The sequence below is a fragment of the Oreochromis niloticus genome, linkage group LG16 (genome assembly GCF_001858045.2).
Source record: "Oreochromis niloticus isolate F11D_XX linkage group LG16, O_niloticus_UMD_NMBU, whole genome shotgun sequence".
NCBI lineage: Eukaryota > Metazoa > Chordata > Actinopteri > Cichliformes > Cichlidae > Oreochromis > Oreochromis niloticus.
Window position 1 is genome coordinate 25,483,022 of NC_031987.2, and position 19,100 is coordinate 25,502,121.

The 19,100-nt window shown below is 40.6% G+C and overlaps 1 protein-coding gene across 7 annotated transcripts in view; it reads left to right on the forward strand.

Annotated features, from left to right (window-relative positions):
* Positions 1–19,100, forward strand: part of plekhm3 (pleckstrin homology domain containing, family M, member 3) — a 49,221-nt gene that overhangs the window by 3,237 nt on the left and 26,884 nt on the right. For all 7 annotated transcript variants that reach the window (XM_003454892.4, XM_019353297.2, XM_005475360.4 and 4 more), the window contains exons 2-3: positions 47–1,130; positions 7,929–9,035. In XM_003454892.4, the coding sequence (XP_003454940.1) occupies positions 608–1,130; positions 7,929–9,035 (1,630 nt within the window). In that variant the 5' untranslated portion in view covers positions 47–607. The remainder of the gene's footprint in view (positions 1–46; positions 1,131–7,928; positions 9,036–19,100) is intronic.

The window sequence follows — 19,100 nt, forward strand, 5'->3', positions numbered from 1 at the left end:
CTTCCTCTTTTATAACTTCCTCTTTCTTTCTTCCCTTCTGTTACAGTCAAGCCACAAACACCATCCAGCTGATGCCCTAGCCGTCACCCGATTGGCCGGAAGAGTGTAAATCAGCTGATGTATGATTTTGACTCTAGTCCCTGAGCAATTGAGACAGAGGAGAAGGACTTCACTGCTTTTTGCTCTCAAATGTGAGTGTATCTGGCTGCGTAAGATAGTTTGCCACCCAGATTGGATTGGAAAGTCCCAGCTCCTGCCAGTCCTGGCATGAAACCACAGTAGCTCCCCGGAGAATATACTGACTCACCTAGCAGAGCTAGTGGAGCATCATTAAAAAATAGAAGACTGTAGCCCTGGATGAGGGTACTGTCTTTATGCAGAGGGCAGATCGCAGCTTAAGGTAGCAGTTTTTGAAGTTTGCGAACTGCTTGGGTGTTGTTTTGTTACAGCTTGTCAGCATACCTAAAACACCTGCGTTTGTCCAACTGACAGCTGATTTTTGTTTATTGGCCATGCGGATTCTGCTAACAGGGATTTTAAACCCTTTTTGGATAGCTGTCTAGTTGTAAGATTTCCAGCTCAGGGGAAAGCCTGTCCTGGTACAGCCATGGAGGGTCTTGAGCAGCTGGACATGGTGGGTGATATCAGCCCAGCTCTGGAGGCCACAGAGGATTTCATCCACTGCATGGATAGGATACAAGGCCAAGGTACAAGCCAGGCTCAAACAGGGAACCTTCAGCCTGCCAGGCAGTCGAAGCAGCTGCAGGAGGTATCTAATGCAGCGCTGGGCAAGCTGAGCTCCAGTGGCGTGTGGAACCTGCTGGCTGGAGAGCAGCCGGAGGTGGGGCCTCTAGGCCTAGCTTGGGCCGATAACGTCAGTGTTTTGGGGCTAGGAGTGGGTTTGAGGCACGGCAAGAGAAGCCGAGCGCGCTCCACCAATGACCTGGCTGCCCATACCAAGGAGTGCACCAACAACACCACCAACTCCTCATCTAACTCGGCGTTTAAAAAGGGACACAGCCGGTCCAGGTCAGATGTCCACTACCGCCCGTCTGCCTGCACCGACAATGGTCTGCCCACAGTGGACTGCAACACCCTGAAGAACATGATCCTCAACCACCAGCAGGAGGGTGAGTTCATGTTCACACTGTGTACTTCTGTGGATAATATAATATATATGCTAATGTGAAAAGGTGAGTCGCTGATCACAAGTTAATATACAGTTAATTGATAGAATGGACTTTGAACAGAATTTTAGACTAAATAAGTTGCTACATATTATATAATATAACATAAAATAATATTATACCAAGTAAACTTTCTAAATGTGCCTTTCATGTGCAAATGAAGTTTATTTATAATCTGGTAAATGTTGATATGTGTGATCTGATATCATGATTGTTCAGGGGTTTGTGCTTTCTTTAAGTATGTGGTGGATTAGTGGAAAAGTTACAGATAAACCAAAACTTTAAACTGTATTTCTACAATTCAGTGTGACATACTTGTACATGAAAAGTGTTGGAACCAACAGGTATATGTTTCCCTATTAAATCACCAGTAATTTTTACATCACCAACCAATGTAAGATTTATGCCACAGCTGACCTAAAATAACTCAAATATAATATAAAATATAATTAGTGTTATCCATCCATGAATTTTTAAATGTACTGTTTAGAAAAACCACAGAAGAAAGTACTAAAGTACATTTTTATTTTTGGATTAAGATGCCAAATTACAGTTATTTGCTAGCATTCCTAGACAGAAATTCCACTGTGCTGATACAAATTTGGGTGTAAAAATGCAAATTTAGTTTATTTACCTAATAAATAATAATATCGTTTTTAGTTTTAAACAACTTTTTAACAGATTTCCAAAGTATGTGTTTTCTTGTTTTTATGAAAACTAATAAATTTGATACGCAAAGTTTTTTTTTAAGTTATTTACCTTCATGTGTTACTGAGGTCACAGATTTACACAAATATTTTTCCTGTGGTGGATATAACTTAACCGTGTCATTAGAATCAAGAATACGTTTTGACACAGACTTGAGACCATACTCATCCAGAGCAAAACATGGACACAAGTTGGAACTGCATTAGGAGTTGTGCACAATAACGAGGACATTCTTTCTGGAAAGACTATAGTTCAGATTTCTAAATGTAGATTTTTACTGATTTTCAGCAGCATAAATAAACAGATACGCCTTTACTGTGTTGAGGAGATCATCTGCAAAGTCATACCGTCACTTACATCCAAACCTTAAGAAATTAACTTCATACTATTGAGTCAAGCTGAGGTAAGTGAGGAGATGTGTAGCTGTAAGTGAAAACGTTACAAACACTCCTGCCTAATACAGTGTTGACCCTTTGCATGCCTCGCCCTGCTGAGGAATAGCTTCTAAACCACCTCGTGTCAGAGAGGTTAGCAGAAATGATAAAATTGTGAGTTGAAACTGTCGCAGATCCCTGAAAACAGAGCTTTCGTTATTTATCTGTGCTCGTGCCACTCGCCATGAAACTCTAGCTGTCAGATTCTCTGACCCAGACGTCTGCCCATAATTGTTACGAGGTAATCAATATTATTCACTTCAGTCAGTGGTTACACCGTTTTTCTCATCTGTATATGTTTTCTAATTTGAGTTAACTGACCCTTTAATCAGATTGAATTTGCCTAATTGGGCGTTTGTGGCATGGAGAGTTGCTTTGACTCATTGAAGATGATGTCATGGCCTCTGGTGACCAACTCATTGAACCTGCCAGAAATATGCACACCTCCTCCTCCTCTGCTCCTATCGACCGTCCATTCACTGAAAAGCTTTCTCAGCCTTTGAGAGGCTTTCGGAGGACAGAAGTCCTGGACTACTTGTGCTGCGGATCGGGGCGTGTGCTGTACTTAGGCTGAAGCATCCTCAGAGAAAGCAATAATGACAGAAGATGATGATAACTTGAAATGACACAGCTGTGCTATGACAGTCCTTACTCAGGCAGAGAGCCCAACACACACATACACACACACACACACACACACACATACACACGCATACACACGCACAGCATTTGTTTGTGTGTTTTGGCTATCTAAAGGACTAAGGAGATCCTAAGGGATCCTGAGGGATAATAGCCTGTAATCCTGTCAGCAAATGGACTCAAATGAGGCAAGAGAAGAGGCAACCCAATTACCCAGCCCCTGATACTGGCAGGATTATTTAGTATTAGCATATGTGTGAAAAGACATCAGGCTATTTAGTTTGGCTCGATGTGTATTGAAAAGAGAGAAGGAGGAAAAGGACAGTAATAAGCACAAGGCACAGTGATTTAGCTCGCCTTGCTATGTGTCTTCATTCACATTAAAAAAGAAAAGTAGCCTGTTGGCTTTTCCATTAGTGACAGCTGGGGATGCTTAGGTGCTAAATGGATATGATTATCGCCTTTTTATGTACACGATATACATGCATATGTAACCACATAGCCTTTGCTTCTATTTAAGTTCTATTGTGTTTAACTAGAAAAGCTGTATTGATTAAAAAAAATAAACATTGGCAATAGGTGTATTTTTTATGCTGTATGCTTTTTAAAATAATAAACACATTCATACTCAGTCCCCAATATTAAACAGGAAATGCAGCAGTAATAGTAAAAAACAACCACACAATAAAAGAGGTTTAAAATGGGTAGTGATACAAGACCTCAAGTTACCCCGGCCTGTACACCTAACATGTCAGGGGTACTTAAGGTTGCTCGGTGTCACGGTGCAGCACGCCTAGGCTGCTGGAGGCTTTCCACTGAGTGTTTCTTCTTCAATCACCTCTTTTCGCTAACTCTGTGTTAATACATTGCTCTGCATTTAATCATTAGTTATTATTCATCTGTGACTCTCTTCCACAGCGTGTCTTTGTCCTGACTTATTCCCCTCACCCCAACCAGTAGTGGCAGATGGCTGCTCCTCCCAGAGCCTGGTTCGGTCAGAGCTTTCTTCCTGTTAAAAGGGAGTTTTTCCTTCCCACTATTGGCAATTGCTTGCTCATATGGGGTCATCTAATTGCTGGGGTTTTCTCTCTAACAGGGTCTTAAACTTAGAATATAAGATATATATGTGAGGTGACTGTTGTTGTGATTTGGTGCTAAATAAATAAAACTGAACTTTACCTGTTTATAAGATATTATTAATAAGTGTTGATGATCAATGTTGATGACAACAGTAATAAAAGCAATAAAAGCTTCCCAGCAATTGTTAAACCAACTATATCAAAGAGAAGAGAGAGAAGCACTGAAACAACAGGGACTTTTGGTCGCGTTAGTGTCTTTGGAAACGGGTCAAAAACTATTGCAAAAATACAAAGAGAGTCTATCGGTGTAAAATGCATGAAATACCTCCAAGATGCTGAATATTTGCTGTTGGATTCCTCTGTGCTATGTTGACTCTCCCCCCAGCAGCCTGTGCAGTGCTTATGATGGGTGGCATTGTAAAAACAGATCAACATAGAATTGAGTTAAATAGACTGGCTGATTGTTGCTGATACCTGATCCAGCTTTTAGAGTCGACACTAGACTGTTATCTGTTATCTGTTGTTATGGATTGGTCCATCTCTAGCGGTAACTCATTGGCACAAACAAATGGCTCACACTCTGCACAAAGTCATGGCAGACTTGTGACATGCTAGATTCACCCTGCAGAGTTTGCAGCAGAACTTTTTCTTTTTTTTTTTAAATTCTTTCTACTTTAAGGACTATTAGAGTACTGAAAAATTATGCCTATCCCTACAGATTACAAGATTGGCCATTTGAGCCACAGTGTTTGGTTTCCTACTTGGTTCACTTTTAGTTGGGCTTTCTGCTGACTGTATACATTCATGCTTTCTGTGTTTCAGTTCCTGTTATAAATGTCAACATATTAGTTTTGACACACGAGTGAAATTCTGCCCTTTCTCAATCTAGGGAGTTTGAACTTGAACTTGGCCCCAGAAAAGGCTTAAATCCAGGTTAAAGGAAGAGGCTAACGATAGCTGAAGTGCTCTCCAGGCTACTACTGGCTCAATGAGGATAAGCTCTATGATCTAGAAAATAGATTAAGGGTATACCTTTGTACATTTGTAGGATAGGTCTTCACTTATAGCTGGAAACTTGGAAACAGCATGTAGTTTTAAGCAGGAGTTTGTACCTCGATGAACATGAAGGCAGTAGTGTTACTTAACAACAGAGTGAAATGTTAATTATGGTTGAAGGCTTGAATGTGTACGCTAGACTATTATTGTGTGTGATGTCAAAACCCACCAGGTAGAGATGAAGGCTAATTGAACAGAGCAGCTTTCCTCACCACAATGCCTAATTCTCATCTCGAGCCTCCCAAGCGTGAAGACTGCCAATCAGCCGGACCTGATTTCATTTGCATATTCATTTGTTCCCTTAGCAAAAAAGGTTTGTTAACATGCAAAGTCAGAGACCTAGAGTGACACTGTCAGCTGCTGTTTTGATAAGATTGATGAGGCACTGGACTTGCCACCCTTAAGTTAACAGGGGCTCTAAGAGAATTAGCTTTTTTCAACCAAAATGCAGTATGCACCAATTACACTGCTTGTGGCGGGGGTTAGCAATTAAATCAATTTGTCATATTGATTTAGAAAACTTGTCTTTCTAGTAAATACTGAGTTAAAGTGTGTCAGGTCAAAAAGCATGAGTACGTCAATGTTTAAATTGAGTTTTCAGCGTGTTCCACTTGGAAAATAGTCTGTTTTAATGTGTGTAAGTAACCATTGTTGCAGGAGTGTAATTAATTTTGATGTGAAGCAGGTCCCGACCACATCTTAATGGATAAGGACAAGATTATTTTTTTTAAAGTACTTTCTATGCAAATTTAACCAAGGTAAATGGACTGGTTCCCATATAGCACTTTTGTATTCCACTTGAGCACTCAAAACAATTTATACAACATGACTCATTCACACAAGCACTTTTTCTGCATTTATACTGCAATGAACGCATTGGGAGCAACTTGGAGTTCAGAATCTTGCCAAATCACACTTTGACATGCAGACTGGAGCACCCAGGGATCAAACCACCAACCTTCTTATTAGTAGATAACCTGCTTCAGTTCCTGAGGCGCAGCCAGTATGGATTTTGTAATAATATGTCAAATAATCACAGGTGCAGTATAAAATCATTGTTTTTTCAGTCCTCAATCTTTTCTGCCTCATCGAAAGTAAACCTCTTTGTCGTCAGTTTCGTTATAGCAAGTGGTTCTTTCTGTTCCTCTTTTAGTGGAGGACAAGTGGGTGTAGGTTTAAAAAAACTAACTAAATATATATGCTTTTTTCCCCTTGATGTTGGCTTCTTTTAATGATGTGAAAGGATTGTTTTTTTTTTATATAGTGTAGATGCCAGATTGCAGCACTTTTAAAGTCTAGTTTAGTTTTAACACTGGGTTATAAACAGTTCGAGAAATGAAATTGGATATAACAGCAAAGTCTGGACAAGAACATTATCGTCACTACAGCGCTCCATATATCTGCTGTAAGTCCCTACAACTGTGGTCAAGTGCATTTTCCAAGCAGAGGTTGTGGTCACTGAAATCTGCCTTAATCTGAACCCTCCTTAATCAATGAGAAAGTTAACCATAATCACAGGGCGAGACTAAAAGAGAAAAAGAGAAAAGGAAAACGAGTGTGAAACTAACTTTCTGAGAAACAGACAGTGGATTATCTGAGAGAAAACGTGGGCTCCAGCCTTCAGATTAGGAAAGTGGGGCAGACTGCCCACTGGCCTCTTTAACAATACTGTTTCTTCCTGCCTTCGTTACAAGAAACGTTTCCAGAGGAGCACCCGTGGATAGCTATCTCTGACCAAAATACAAACGCTCAGGTCTGAGCAGTCAGGCTATGATAAGCGACCTCCTTCAGGAAACTGACCGGCCCTGATTATATGTCCAGTGGTCAATTAGACTTGTAACAAATGAGGCAGGAAAAAGCTGCATAAGCAAGTCAAGGTAGGAGGTAAAGGAGGTAGGTCATTGGCTTTGAATTAGGCTTGATGTTTTCACGTTTCTTTAAGTGCTTTGAAGACTCCCCGGTCTTTTATCAGTATGAGTTCACACTATAGATGCTGTCCATTAAAGGAAAACACCACAGAGAATCCACTTTCAGTATCTCTCCCAAACTTTAGTCTTTAAAGTGTGCATGTAGCTGACTTCATAGCAGTTACAGTGGACTCAACCGCCTCCTCTGGCATTGATCCATATGTTCCCGCCACTCACTTTCTCAACAGCACGCCTCGACACGCTATTTCTGTGATCACCTTGTCATGCTGTGTTAGAGATAGCATTGTTGAGCACTGTTTTGATTAATTAGTCCTAAACATGATCAAATGTCAGTGGTAAAAGATTAGGTTATAAAATGGTATTGAAACACACATTACAGAATTTCATTTGCAAAACTTTATTGTAGTTTAAGTAGCTTATTGCATGAGATGTTTCCCATGTAAATAATTTTCACTTGACTGGTTTTAACCACTGTTGAATTGGGTGGTTAAAAAGTAACTAAGGAACATAAAGTGAACATAAAAGAAAATATTAGAAACTAAATTACTGATCTTGAAGGAGGGCATGACAAATCTTAGCTTTTTATGTGCATGAAATGATTAACTTGAACCATGCAAACAATACTGCTGCCAACACCCACAAAAGGAACTCTTGACAGCCAGATGTTAAGTATACAGGTTGATGTTTACTTCTTAAAGTCACATGCCTCAGATGGTGAGGGAACACGGGATTGTTAAAAACATATATTTTTGATCCCCATTTAAAACTCGGATGGTTATGGCTGTAAATTGCCAATGGAAAGGGCCTTGTTAAAACAACTGCTTGTTCTGAACATATATATTATTCATATGTTACATTTCTACCTTTTTCCCCTGCTCTTCTTCTGTGCCTGTCCAGCTGATAAAAGCAGCAGTAGCAGTGTGGTGAAGCAGGGTGAGATGGAGCAGCGTGAGGGGCCCCGAGGCCGCTGGACACCCTGCCATGTCGAGCTGACGCCTTGCGAGCTCCGCCTGTACACTCTGGACAGCAGCGCCAACCGCCAGCTGGGCACTGCCTACTCACTGTCACACTGCCAGAGCGTCATCTCTCCAGCACCCTGCAGCCAGCCCGGCCAGATCACCCAGCCTGCAGACCAACGCACGATCCAGGCTGTCTTCTTCAACAGCACACGTCTTCAGCTGAGGGCGGCCAGCCAATGGGAAGCCATGGAGTGGAGACGGCTGATTTGGGAGAAGGTGCAGGCGGCCAGACCCATGAGGCAGGAGAATCGTCAGCATAAAAGCGGAGTAGAAAATCATCATGTCGTGAAGTTTCCTGCACCCATGTCACCTTCGTCTTCGCCTTCTCCTTCTGGGCTCGACACCAGGCCTGATGGCGAAAGTGACACCCCAACTTCAGCAGAGGCATCGCTCTCTCTTCCGCCTAATTCTGTTGTCCTGAGCAGACCCACCACCCTGCCTTTGTTCACGCAGTCGTGCCAGGACGTTCTCAGAGCCGGTCTACTGTACCAGCTGACGGATCAGAACAACTGGCGGGCCTTCACCTTTGTCCTCACCAGATCTGTTCTCCAGGCCTTCCCCACAGAAGGCCGTGGGTCTGTGTCCCAACCTGTCCTCCAGTACTCGCTGGCGTCTTGCATTGCTGTTCAGCATGATCATGAATCAGAGAATGGAGAGCCATGGACAGGAAGAGGGGAATTTTTTCAGGCTGTTTTCCCAACAGAGGTACTCAAACTTCGTGCTGATGGTCACCTCAAGGCCCAGGAGTGGGTGGAGACCTTGCGGGAGGCAGTCAGAACACAAAGGCCTGCACAAGAAGGGACAGAACCAGGAGTAGGACCTCCTGGTCTCCAAGGGGTGCTATTGAGATCAAATCCATCCAGGGACAGGAGGCAAAGGGACGCACAGAGAGCAAAGCGACAGTCGGTCACCACCAGTTTCCTCAGTATTCTCACCTGTCTGGCTGTGGAGAAGGGGCTCACTGCTCAGAGCTTCAGGTGTGCAGGTGAGTGGTTTTTACAAACACAGACAAGTTGAAGAAAATTCAACATCCTGTTGAGTTTTGTGTGTCTTAAAAGTGGCTCTTTATTTTACCTTGTTAAATCACTGTGGCAACTTAGGCTAAATGCATAACCTGGTCTGGAGCAGGTTATGTGCAGAGTTTTGGTGTTAAGTCATCTGCAGGTGCCACATTTTCACCATTTTTGTATTTACAGCATGTGTTTTAAGTATAAATTCTTTGCTAGGGAACATGTTTTATATGAGCTAGCTCTTAAGCTGGATCTTCCTAAAACCACTGAATGAAGCAAAAACTGTGCTTTGCATCATCACAGGAAAGTGTATATATTAATTTGGTGATTTCACCTCTAATTCCGATACAGGAAATAAAAATTTAATGTATCCAGTTTAAAGTTTTAGCGCTCTGATATTCAGCCATGTTGGAAATGCACAGCAGCACTGAGAACACACTCAGAGGTAAAACAATTAACTTAAATTAAAATAGGATGTATAGTCTGCCAGTCTCATGAATCTTAGTTCATAAACATTTTCTTGCAAGTATGCACACACACACACACACACACACACACACACACACACACACACACACACACACACACGTTCATAATGTTGGATAAGTTGATTTAGTGACAATGTTCTTCGTAACTGTTGTGATTTTCTTTATTTTTCACTTCTTCTTGTTTAATAGGCTTTTTGCACATTTTCCTCTTCAGTCCCAACAACAATCCCTACAATTACAAGTAACTTCCCTAATTGGCTCCCAAGACATTATTGTAGGTATACAGAAATGTTTTCCCTCTTGTTTTATTTGTCTGAAATAATTAATTATACCTTCACCCTTTCACCCCCATTGGCCTCCTTTCAGCCTTGTTCTTATTCACGGTCTGCTTGTTTAGTCTTATCATCAACAAAGTGTGACTGATTATTGCAGTTCTCAGGAAACTAGGCTGGACCCGACTTTAATGTAAACAGAAGAGGCAAGAAGGGTACACGGTCAGCTGGGGCTCTTGAAGTTAGAAATGCATATGATGCCCACTGACCCAATATATGCTCATTAGAGAATAAAATGATATAATACAGTGACGTAAATAATTTTAAATGGCGCATTTATTACTTATATCCTAAAATATGAACAGTGGGTCAGGTAGAAAAGGGCTTGATCTTACGTTATTTGCAGGACATTCATATGAGAAAGATCCATTAGGATGGCTAGAAAAACTTTTTGGTCTTGTTTTTGATTGTTTTGTATTAATATTTTAACACTGTTGTAGATGTACATTAGCACTATCTTTTAGGTATCTGTATGGATGCCTATAAATGCACCTTATTATGCCAGCTGGTATTAGCTGATGGTTTCAAAACTACAAAATGCGATTTTCTTTTTAAGTGGCTTAAAACTGCATGTTCATCATGTAGGCTGTGAACTGCAGATGTCCGGCTCGGATGAACTGTTTGCTTGTAGCTATGTAGCTATCTGCTGTGAACTTCATATAGCTATATGTTCATCATTCATTCGTATTTTTTCCCCAGCTGGTGTTCATAGTAATTGATTTTCTTTAGTTGAACATACTGTAGATGATGCCTTTAGTGATGATTCTAACTCTTCTGTCAGGATCACCGGATGTTTTTCAGTATTTAGCAGGAATGCTTTTTCATTTCCAGGTCTATCGCAGCCTTCTTCTCCTTTATTGTTAGTTTTTGTCACTCTTCATACCAATTCATATAAATTGCATTTACTCACCCTAGGTGTAAAACATGGGCTCTCGCTCTCTCTCTCTCTTTCTCTCTGTCTCTTAGCAGGGCTTTGAATAATCACCGCTCACCTCCCTTTTTATTTGTAACAACTGGCTTATTAATGCAGAGCTGTTTGAAAAGCCAGCTGAAACAGGAACAAGGACAGAGGCCGTCTGGGGGCAACTGATGATAATTGGTAGGCTTAAAGCACCGGAGGAGAGGAAAAATGGATGAATGAATGAATGAATGAGAGGGAATAAAAGCAGCCTGGGGATGCTACAGTGGTCAGCCCTGATCGTAGTTGTTTGTTTGAAGGGTTTCTGGGTAGGACGGGACAGCTGGATACGTCCATTTTTCTATACAGAGCACACCTCTGCTCTCTCGATCTATTCACTTCCCTCCTGTCCTCCCTTTCTTTATTTTTCCGCTCACCAGTTCTTTCACACTCGTAGCCTTTCCCTCTTTTTGTCCCCCTTTTCTCCTGCTGTCACCCCCTCATTTATTTGACTGTATCCCTTCTCGGTCTCCTACAGTGTTAGAAGCCCTGAAGTCTTTTACAACCATTGAATTCAAGGTCTTGTTATAGAGGTCTTATGTCTTCTCACAGGTTTTTTGCTTTCATTTTCAAGATTTTCTTTTGTGGAAATTGGTCTTAAAATTTCCCCTCCGCACCATTAAAGTGGGAAAAGTGGGAATCCTGATTTCTATGGACATAACTTTTTTCAGTCTTCACTTATTTTTTTTTCTTCTTCTTCTTCCTTATACAGTCAATTATCGAAGTAGGTTTTGGGATGTTATACAGGTTTCAGTTTGTCATTTTCTCTGTTCATACCATACCACCTTTATTTATAAGGCACTTTAAAATAAACCAGGGTTCACAAAGTGCTGTATATATACAAATACCATAAACAGAAAATAAAATCAAACATGTTAAAAATAGAGAATTAGGAAAAAATAGAGTCATTAAGAGATTTAAAAACAAATAAAATAACTTTAAAAGGATCCTAAAATGTACAGGTAGCCAAGTGGAGTGAAAAAAAATGGGGATAATGTGCTCAGACTTTTTTGTGCCAGTTAAAAGACGCACTGCAGCATTTGGCACAACCTGCAGATGCCTAATGAACACATTACTAACGCCACAATAAAGTGCGTTACAGTAATCCAGCCTAGATGTAACAAAGGCATGGATTACCATCTCAAAAAGCAGCCTTGATAAAATAGACTTTATTTGGGCTAACTGCCTCAAATGAAAAAAGCTAGATCTTACAACAGCTCTGACCTGGCTTTCAAGTTTAAGATCCGCATCGATTTTAACTCCCAGATTAGTAATGTTCAACTTAACATACTGCGCCAAAGAACCAAGATCCATAGTAGCGTCTCAGAAGTGTCACCAAAAATCCTCACTTCTGTTTTTTGCTCATTAAAATGTAAAACGTTCAAAGCCACCCAGACCTTTATTTCACCAAGACATCTGAACAGGGAGTCTGCTGGTAAACCATTTATCTTTTTAAGAGGGAAATAAATCTGGGACTTATCGGCATAACAATGGAAAGAAATCCCATGTTTCCTGCAGATAGATCCAAGGGGTAGCAGGTATAGGGAGAAATGAAGGGGGCCTGAAACTGAACCCTGTGGGACGCCACATTGAAGACAAGCAGCAGAGGATACAGAGTTTCACAGAGAAAGTTTCCTTTGCCAAATAAGATCTGAACTACTTTTTTAGAGCACTTAAAGGAAAACAATCACAAGCAACAATTATCTAAAAAACAATCATTGGCTGAAGGCTTCCTGACAAGTTAGTTTCCCTTTTCTACTTTACATTGCATATTACATCACATATTTGTTGTGCACTTATGAAGGTGACCTGTTGTTGAGTAGAAATCTCAGACTCATACTTTACTTCACTTCCATACCTCTACATATCTGTTTATATAACTGTTATACTGGCCGGGGGATTTGCTGCCATGGCTTTGGTGCCCGTGTACCCTCACTACAAATCAACAAAGGTTGGCATGAGCTGGATAGACATGATTTCCAACACTCTCCATCACCATCAAACTCCAAATACTGGTATAGCTTTGAGAAGAAAGCTGCTTACTGCTCAAGCAAACATCCAGCGAAGTTGTTCCCCTGGCACATGATCAGAAGTCACCAAAGATCCTATACTCTGGGCCTCTTTTGTTTAAATTTTAAATTTAACTTGTTTTATTAGATATGACGTTGTCAAGGGAAAACAAGGAAAGAGCTAAGACAATAACGAAGAACACAGTTCATCAGCTGGTGGTTTCAAGTTGCAGGTATGTATTGTGGGTCCTCATTATCAAGCTTGTTCCTGGCAGCGTCACTCTTTAACTGAAAACAGTATTTGTCCATTCATTCGTCCATCCATCTTCTGTCAAACATCCTGTTAGCAAGTTCTTCCCTTTCACTGTGGCTAAGCACTTGCTCATAGTATCTTCAGATGATACTTGTGTATATATGGATCAAAAGCAGACAACAATTGGATGCATGCATTTGCACTTTAGATGCAAATAGAAAATGAATTTATTAATAAATCCAGGCATCTGCTGTGCAAATGTGCATCAAACCTCCATCTTTTCAAAAGACATTGACCTTTACATTTTTAGCTGAAAGTAGATTTGGAGAATCGTTTAGCGTGCGACTACAAGACGGTAATAAGTACCTCATGTTCGGTATGCTACCTCAGCTTTCACCGTTTTCCCTTTGAACTTGTTTCAAGTCTTCTCATTGCATATGCAGGCTGCTTCCTTACATACATATCGAGTGAATCGTTGTTTAAAATGTAAAATATATTCAGCTAATTACATATGGGAACTGCTGCATTTTAGATTCCTTTTGAAGGAAATGGTTAGTGTTCGTTTGAAGGCTGTGACTCTCCGTCACCCCATAACCCCTCGCCGCACACGCATGAGCGTGCAGACGCACACACACATTGTGCAGAGTGTGCTCTCAGGTTAGATGACCCCTGTTTTTGCGCTGGAGCACATTCTCAGGCCCCCACAGACCATGTGAATCTGTGGGACAGGGGGGCTTTGGGTGAAGTGGGAATCAGTAGATATGAGAGAAGTGAGGAAGTAGGAGGTGGGTTCACATCAAAAGACAAACAGTTTCTCTCTCTTGCGCTCTCTCCCTCTCTCTCTCTCGCATACACGCACACACACACACACACACACACGCCATCTTACTCATAGTACTCTCCATTTGTCCACATTTTCATTGGAGTGTTTGGTTGGTGTGAATGGGACACATCAAAGCTCAGGCTTCTCTCGTCTTTTGAGTTTTAATTCACACATGTACATAACACACACACACACACACACACACACACACGGGTGTCCTGTCAGAGGTGTGGTTGTTTGAACCACTGGCGGGCAGATGAAAGCATGAGCCCCCTTTTTTCCCTGATGTCATCACTCTCTCTCTCACTCTCTCTCTCCGTACCTCTGTGTCTCTTCCTCTCTCTCTCTCTCTCACTGCGAGCAGGTCAAAGTGACCCTCTCTCACTACAGAGAGCCGCAGTACAATCGGTAGACCTTTGAGCTATGTTTGAATTCCCATTCATCTTTCCCTCTGTCTCTCTTTCTCTGCATCCCAAAAAGACGCATAAAAGATCAGAGACGCGAATAAAACGCGGTTGTTGCTCTGCTGATAATGAAGGAAGTAGTTAGCAGCTGAAACTATTAATAGTTACTCTGGACATTTTTTTAAAAGTAGCCTTTGAGAGGATTACAGTATTTCTGCTATAATGAAAAAGAAATGGGCTAAACAGCTGAGAAATGTAACGTCTAGCATAATATGCTTAATAATATTAGTAGTAGTAGTAGCAGCAATCATATAAAGGTTGATGTTTTTCCCAGTCACTATTTTCCCTTTGCTAGCTTACCTGACAAGATGCTAGTGTAAGCTAACATCATATTGTTTCTGGATGCATTTATTTCCCTTCTCAGTGTCAGGAACCACGAACATCTGTAATACAGTCATGTGAAGTTTTCATAGGATTCTGTGCAGTCTTGTGAAAAATGATGCTCTTTCTGAAGAACTTCGAATTGCACTTTGTTACAGCGTTGCTTTAGTTCATTGCAGTTTGCAGGGTTTAGCTTATTCACAGCTCTCTTCAGGATCCACCATAGTATTTCATTTGGGTTTAAGTCTGGCTGGGTCATTTCAGCACCTTTTTTTTCCCCCAGCTATTCTGTTGTAGATTTGCTAATGTGTATGGGATCATTGGCCTCTTTCATGGCCCAGTTTGGGCCAGGCTGTAGCTGTCAGGCAGATGACCTCACATCTGTCCAATGAGGTTTTTGTGATGCTATGCTTTGTTTGGTTTTTTACCAAATATTGTGCTGTGCATTATGGTCAAACTTCTCCACTTTGGTCTCATCTTTCCAAAGGGCATTGTTCCAGAAGTGGTTTGTTCAGATGTAACTTTGCAAGCCTAAGCGGTGCTGCCATGCTCTTTTTTTAGAGAGAAGAGGCTTCCTCCTGGCAACTCTTCCAAACAAGCCATACTTGTTTGGTCTTTCGGTCTTATTATGCTGTCATGAACTTTAACATACTAACCGAGGCCTGTAGAGTCTGAGATGTATCTGTTGGGGGTTTTTTTCAGTTTTTCTGTGCATTGCATGGTCTGAACTTGGGGTGAATTTGCTTCTACTATTGGGAAAATTGTGGGTTAATACACACCTGTATGCCTGAATGCCAAATCAGCAAACTACTAAAAGTTCTGCTTTTATTAGAGGTGTGCACACTTTCAACTTCCATAGGAATTAAGTGGGTGAGTAAATGTAAATCATCAGCAACAGCCTTTTTTTTCACGGGACTGCATAGAGTCCTGTGAAAACTTTCTTTTTTCACATGATTGTAATTTTTTCTTGTACCTTCAAGTAATAAAATATTGAATATTTGCCAAAGTCATTTTTTTGTTTATTTTTAATAGACCTATAAGATAAATTCAGTATAAATGGGTGGTTGTGATGTTAAATGCATCTACAGCCACATAGAAATGCGTCTAAAACAACAGTATTTGTTGAACTTAGTTAGTGGATGTAACTCTATTTCTGTGAGTATAGGTTGTGCGGGGTGGGTCGGAGGGGGCCACTAATTTGCTACACCCCTGCTATGAGCCCAGACTGTTGTCTCGCAATTGCCTATTCTGTTCAACAGCACCTATAAATGGATTAAATTTGTAATAAAACAAGAGAGGAAAGATGCAAATCCTCATGCTAGAGAGGCTAATTAAAACCTCAAATCAATATGAATTGTATTTTTTACTAAGTAATCAGTTATTCCACCAGAGATTTTGTTTTTTAATACTTCAGTTAGAATAAGCATAATTACTGTCTTTTCATCTGCCACCTGCTAGCTACACCACCTGGTTCTCAAACTGTGAGCTGGACCCGCCTGGTGGGCATAGAGCCACTGCCAGAGGAAAAATATAAAGTAAAACTAAGCTGGATGATTAATGTAGAGAAAGTAAACAAACAAGTTTGCAGATGGAGTCATGCTGACCTTTATTTCACTAAATGCTTTTTTCCATTAAGGATGGATAAAATGGTTTGGGTGTGGTGGGGTTGAACTTTTTCTTGTGTCCTACAGGCAACAAAAGTTGCAGGTTTTTAACACATGCGCTCGCTGCAGCTAACAAAAATTTCAGCAGCAGTTTGTATTTTAATAAATTTCTATTTCTAAGTGAAATAGAAACACACTTACCTACACCGGTTGGATGGTTGTAAAGTCTTTCAAACTCTTATCGCTCTGGTCTACATGAAACTCTTCCACATAACCCTCCTAGGTGGACAGTTTGTTTGGGATCACCCTTCTTTCTTCTTCATAATAACCAAAAAGTACAAATGTACTTTGTAGTTTGAGTGGAAATTAGCTGAGATTTTCATCTAATGAGCAACTGCAAGATTTTGCAGCTTTGTAATGTACAAACACTTCAAACACACACAAACAGCAGCTATAAAAAGAAACTGCAGAAGCTGCAGTTGTGCCGCTGGGTGGTATTGGTTCGGCCTGGATTTAGATGCTTCACACTGATGAAAATATGCATCCTTGTTAAAGATATTGACCACAATCATGCTCCAATCTGCCCGCTGAAACTGCTGACAAAAGCGCCTCATGAGAGAATGAGTTGACTGTCAAGGATGAAATAGTACTGCTATTTCCTATGTATTGAAATTGTAATTTATATAATTACTTGTATAAAGTCCTTACATATGTATGTATAGTCACTAGTGTGTTATTACAGTTTATTTACATGATATATACTTCTAAACCCACAGTGTCTATACTTTACATTCACTAAGTGTCCACTTTGTATTGGCTGGGATAAGAATTGCTTAGACTTGATTTACTTTTTATGACAGTAAATATTCTTAAAAACACGACTTCTTCAAAGTCCAACCTTAGTTTGAGTGAGTAATGTGACGTAAAGCATACAAAGAAGTGCCACCTGTCCTTACTTTGATCTCTCTGCTCTTTGGTAAGAATTCCCACAGTGTGTATGTTTTGCAGTTGTCTTGCTGCAGCATCGAGGTTTGGAAGAGGCACAGATCAGCATCAGATTTATACATATGGTGTTATTTGATATTTGTCATCTTCTGTAGTCCACCTTGCCTTTGCTGTTTGTTTTATTGAGGAAAGGACACTACAGAGTGCCCCCTTCTGCAGAGGTCGCCACCATGTGACCAGTCAGCGTGGGTGTGTTCTCTTCTTTTACTCATGATATAGAATTTGAGGTTAGGTTAAAGGTTGTTATTCGGTTTGCAAATGTTTTCAGGCTACATACATATCTGTCTTTGTTCCTCTGGTCCCAACAGCAGCACACCAAATTTGAGACCACAGTTGGCCAGAAAGCTGATCTGGTGGTCAGCCGTTTCCTCGAAGTGACATAGTGTTTCTCTGATTGTTAACCATCCCCTCAGCCTGCTGGCTGCCAACCAGCGGATTGTGGTTTTTTGGAAAGAGCATTGACCAAAACAGCAGCATGAGCTCATTGCTGTAATAAGCCTAACTAGAAGTGAGTTACACATATGTATTCAATTGTTGGCCCTTCGGTGAGATAAGACTTTATTGTTGTCTTTTGTCGAGGATTGTATCCTTGCACAGTGGTTTTGATTAAAGAAAAACAAATGCACATTGTTTAAACTTTATCAGCATCCATTTTTAAGAATTTATAATGTATAAATTAGGGACACAGCGCACAGGAAGTAAGACAGGCAAATCACATCTGACGGTGCTTTGACTCACGTTGAGGTCATACATGTGACAGATGGAAAATCACTTTGTAAGGTTTACTCACATTTTTAATTAAAGGCAAAAGGATTGACATCCAGGGACTCCACTGGCCAAGATTCCCTTTTATCCATTACAAATCTCTTTGATTCACAGAAACAAAGATCAGCAGTTCATCACATTTCTCCACCAAGAAAGCATAAAAAAAATAAGAATTTGAAAATGTCAGAACTTTCCACCTACCGTCAGGGCCCATTATTCTTCTTATCTGTCATATATATACTTACATATTACATATGGCAAGAATTTTAAATACAGAGGTCAGCATATGTGTAATTAATCCCACTGAGCAGTAACCCAGGCCTCAGACTTGCTCTAAACACTGGGTTTCAGACAGTTTTGTTTTTTTATTTTTGGCTCTGTGTGATGTCAGAGAGAGTGGATATCCTCTTCTCTGACTTGCTCTTTAAATAACAGCCAATCAGACGAAAGCCGGCTTAAAGGTGGGGAGAAGAAAGCTTAAGCAATAAATGAGCTGAATAGTAAAATATATTTTAAATAAAAGATTATTTTGATCTCAGAATCAAAGCTTCTAGTGGAGTACTAGCTGGGCCTGGTTTTCCATTCTTTTTGTGAGTGAAGCTCCCAAATTAATATGTTTTTTATTTTGGTTAGATAAAGAAGGAACTCAGCTCTGAATGCTGATTGGACCATTGTCTGCCTTTTTTCAGATTATTGTCTGTGATAGTTGTCTTTATTGTCTGCCATCATCTGCGCTTGTTTGATCTTACTCTTCTTCTCTTTCATGCAGTCCCTTCTTTCCTCTCATCTCTCGATAGCTTTTTACTTATTATGTCTTTTTTCCTCTCATTCAGCCTGCGCTTCTTGTGTTAAAGCAGCGCTGACAAACACGCTGACACATGTCCCTCTTCCACTGTTGTTCCTTTTCTTTTTTCCGTAGCTTCCTAAGCCTGTGTTTTCCTAGATAACAATCGTCAGGATCTTTTCTTCTGTGCCTCTCCTCATTTGCTGTTTTCCTCCAGGCTCTGTGTCCGCTAAG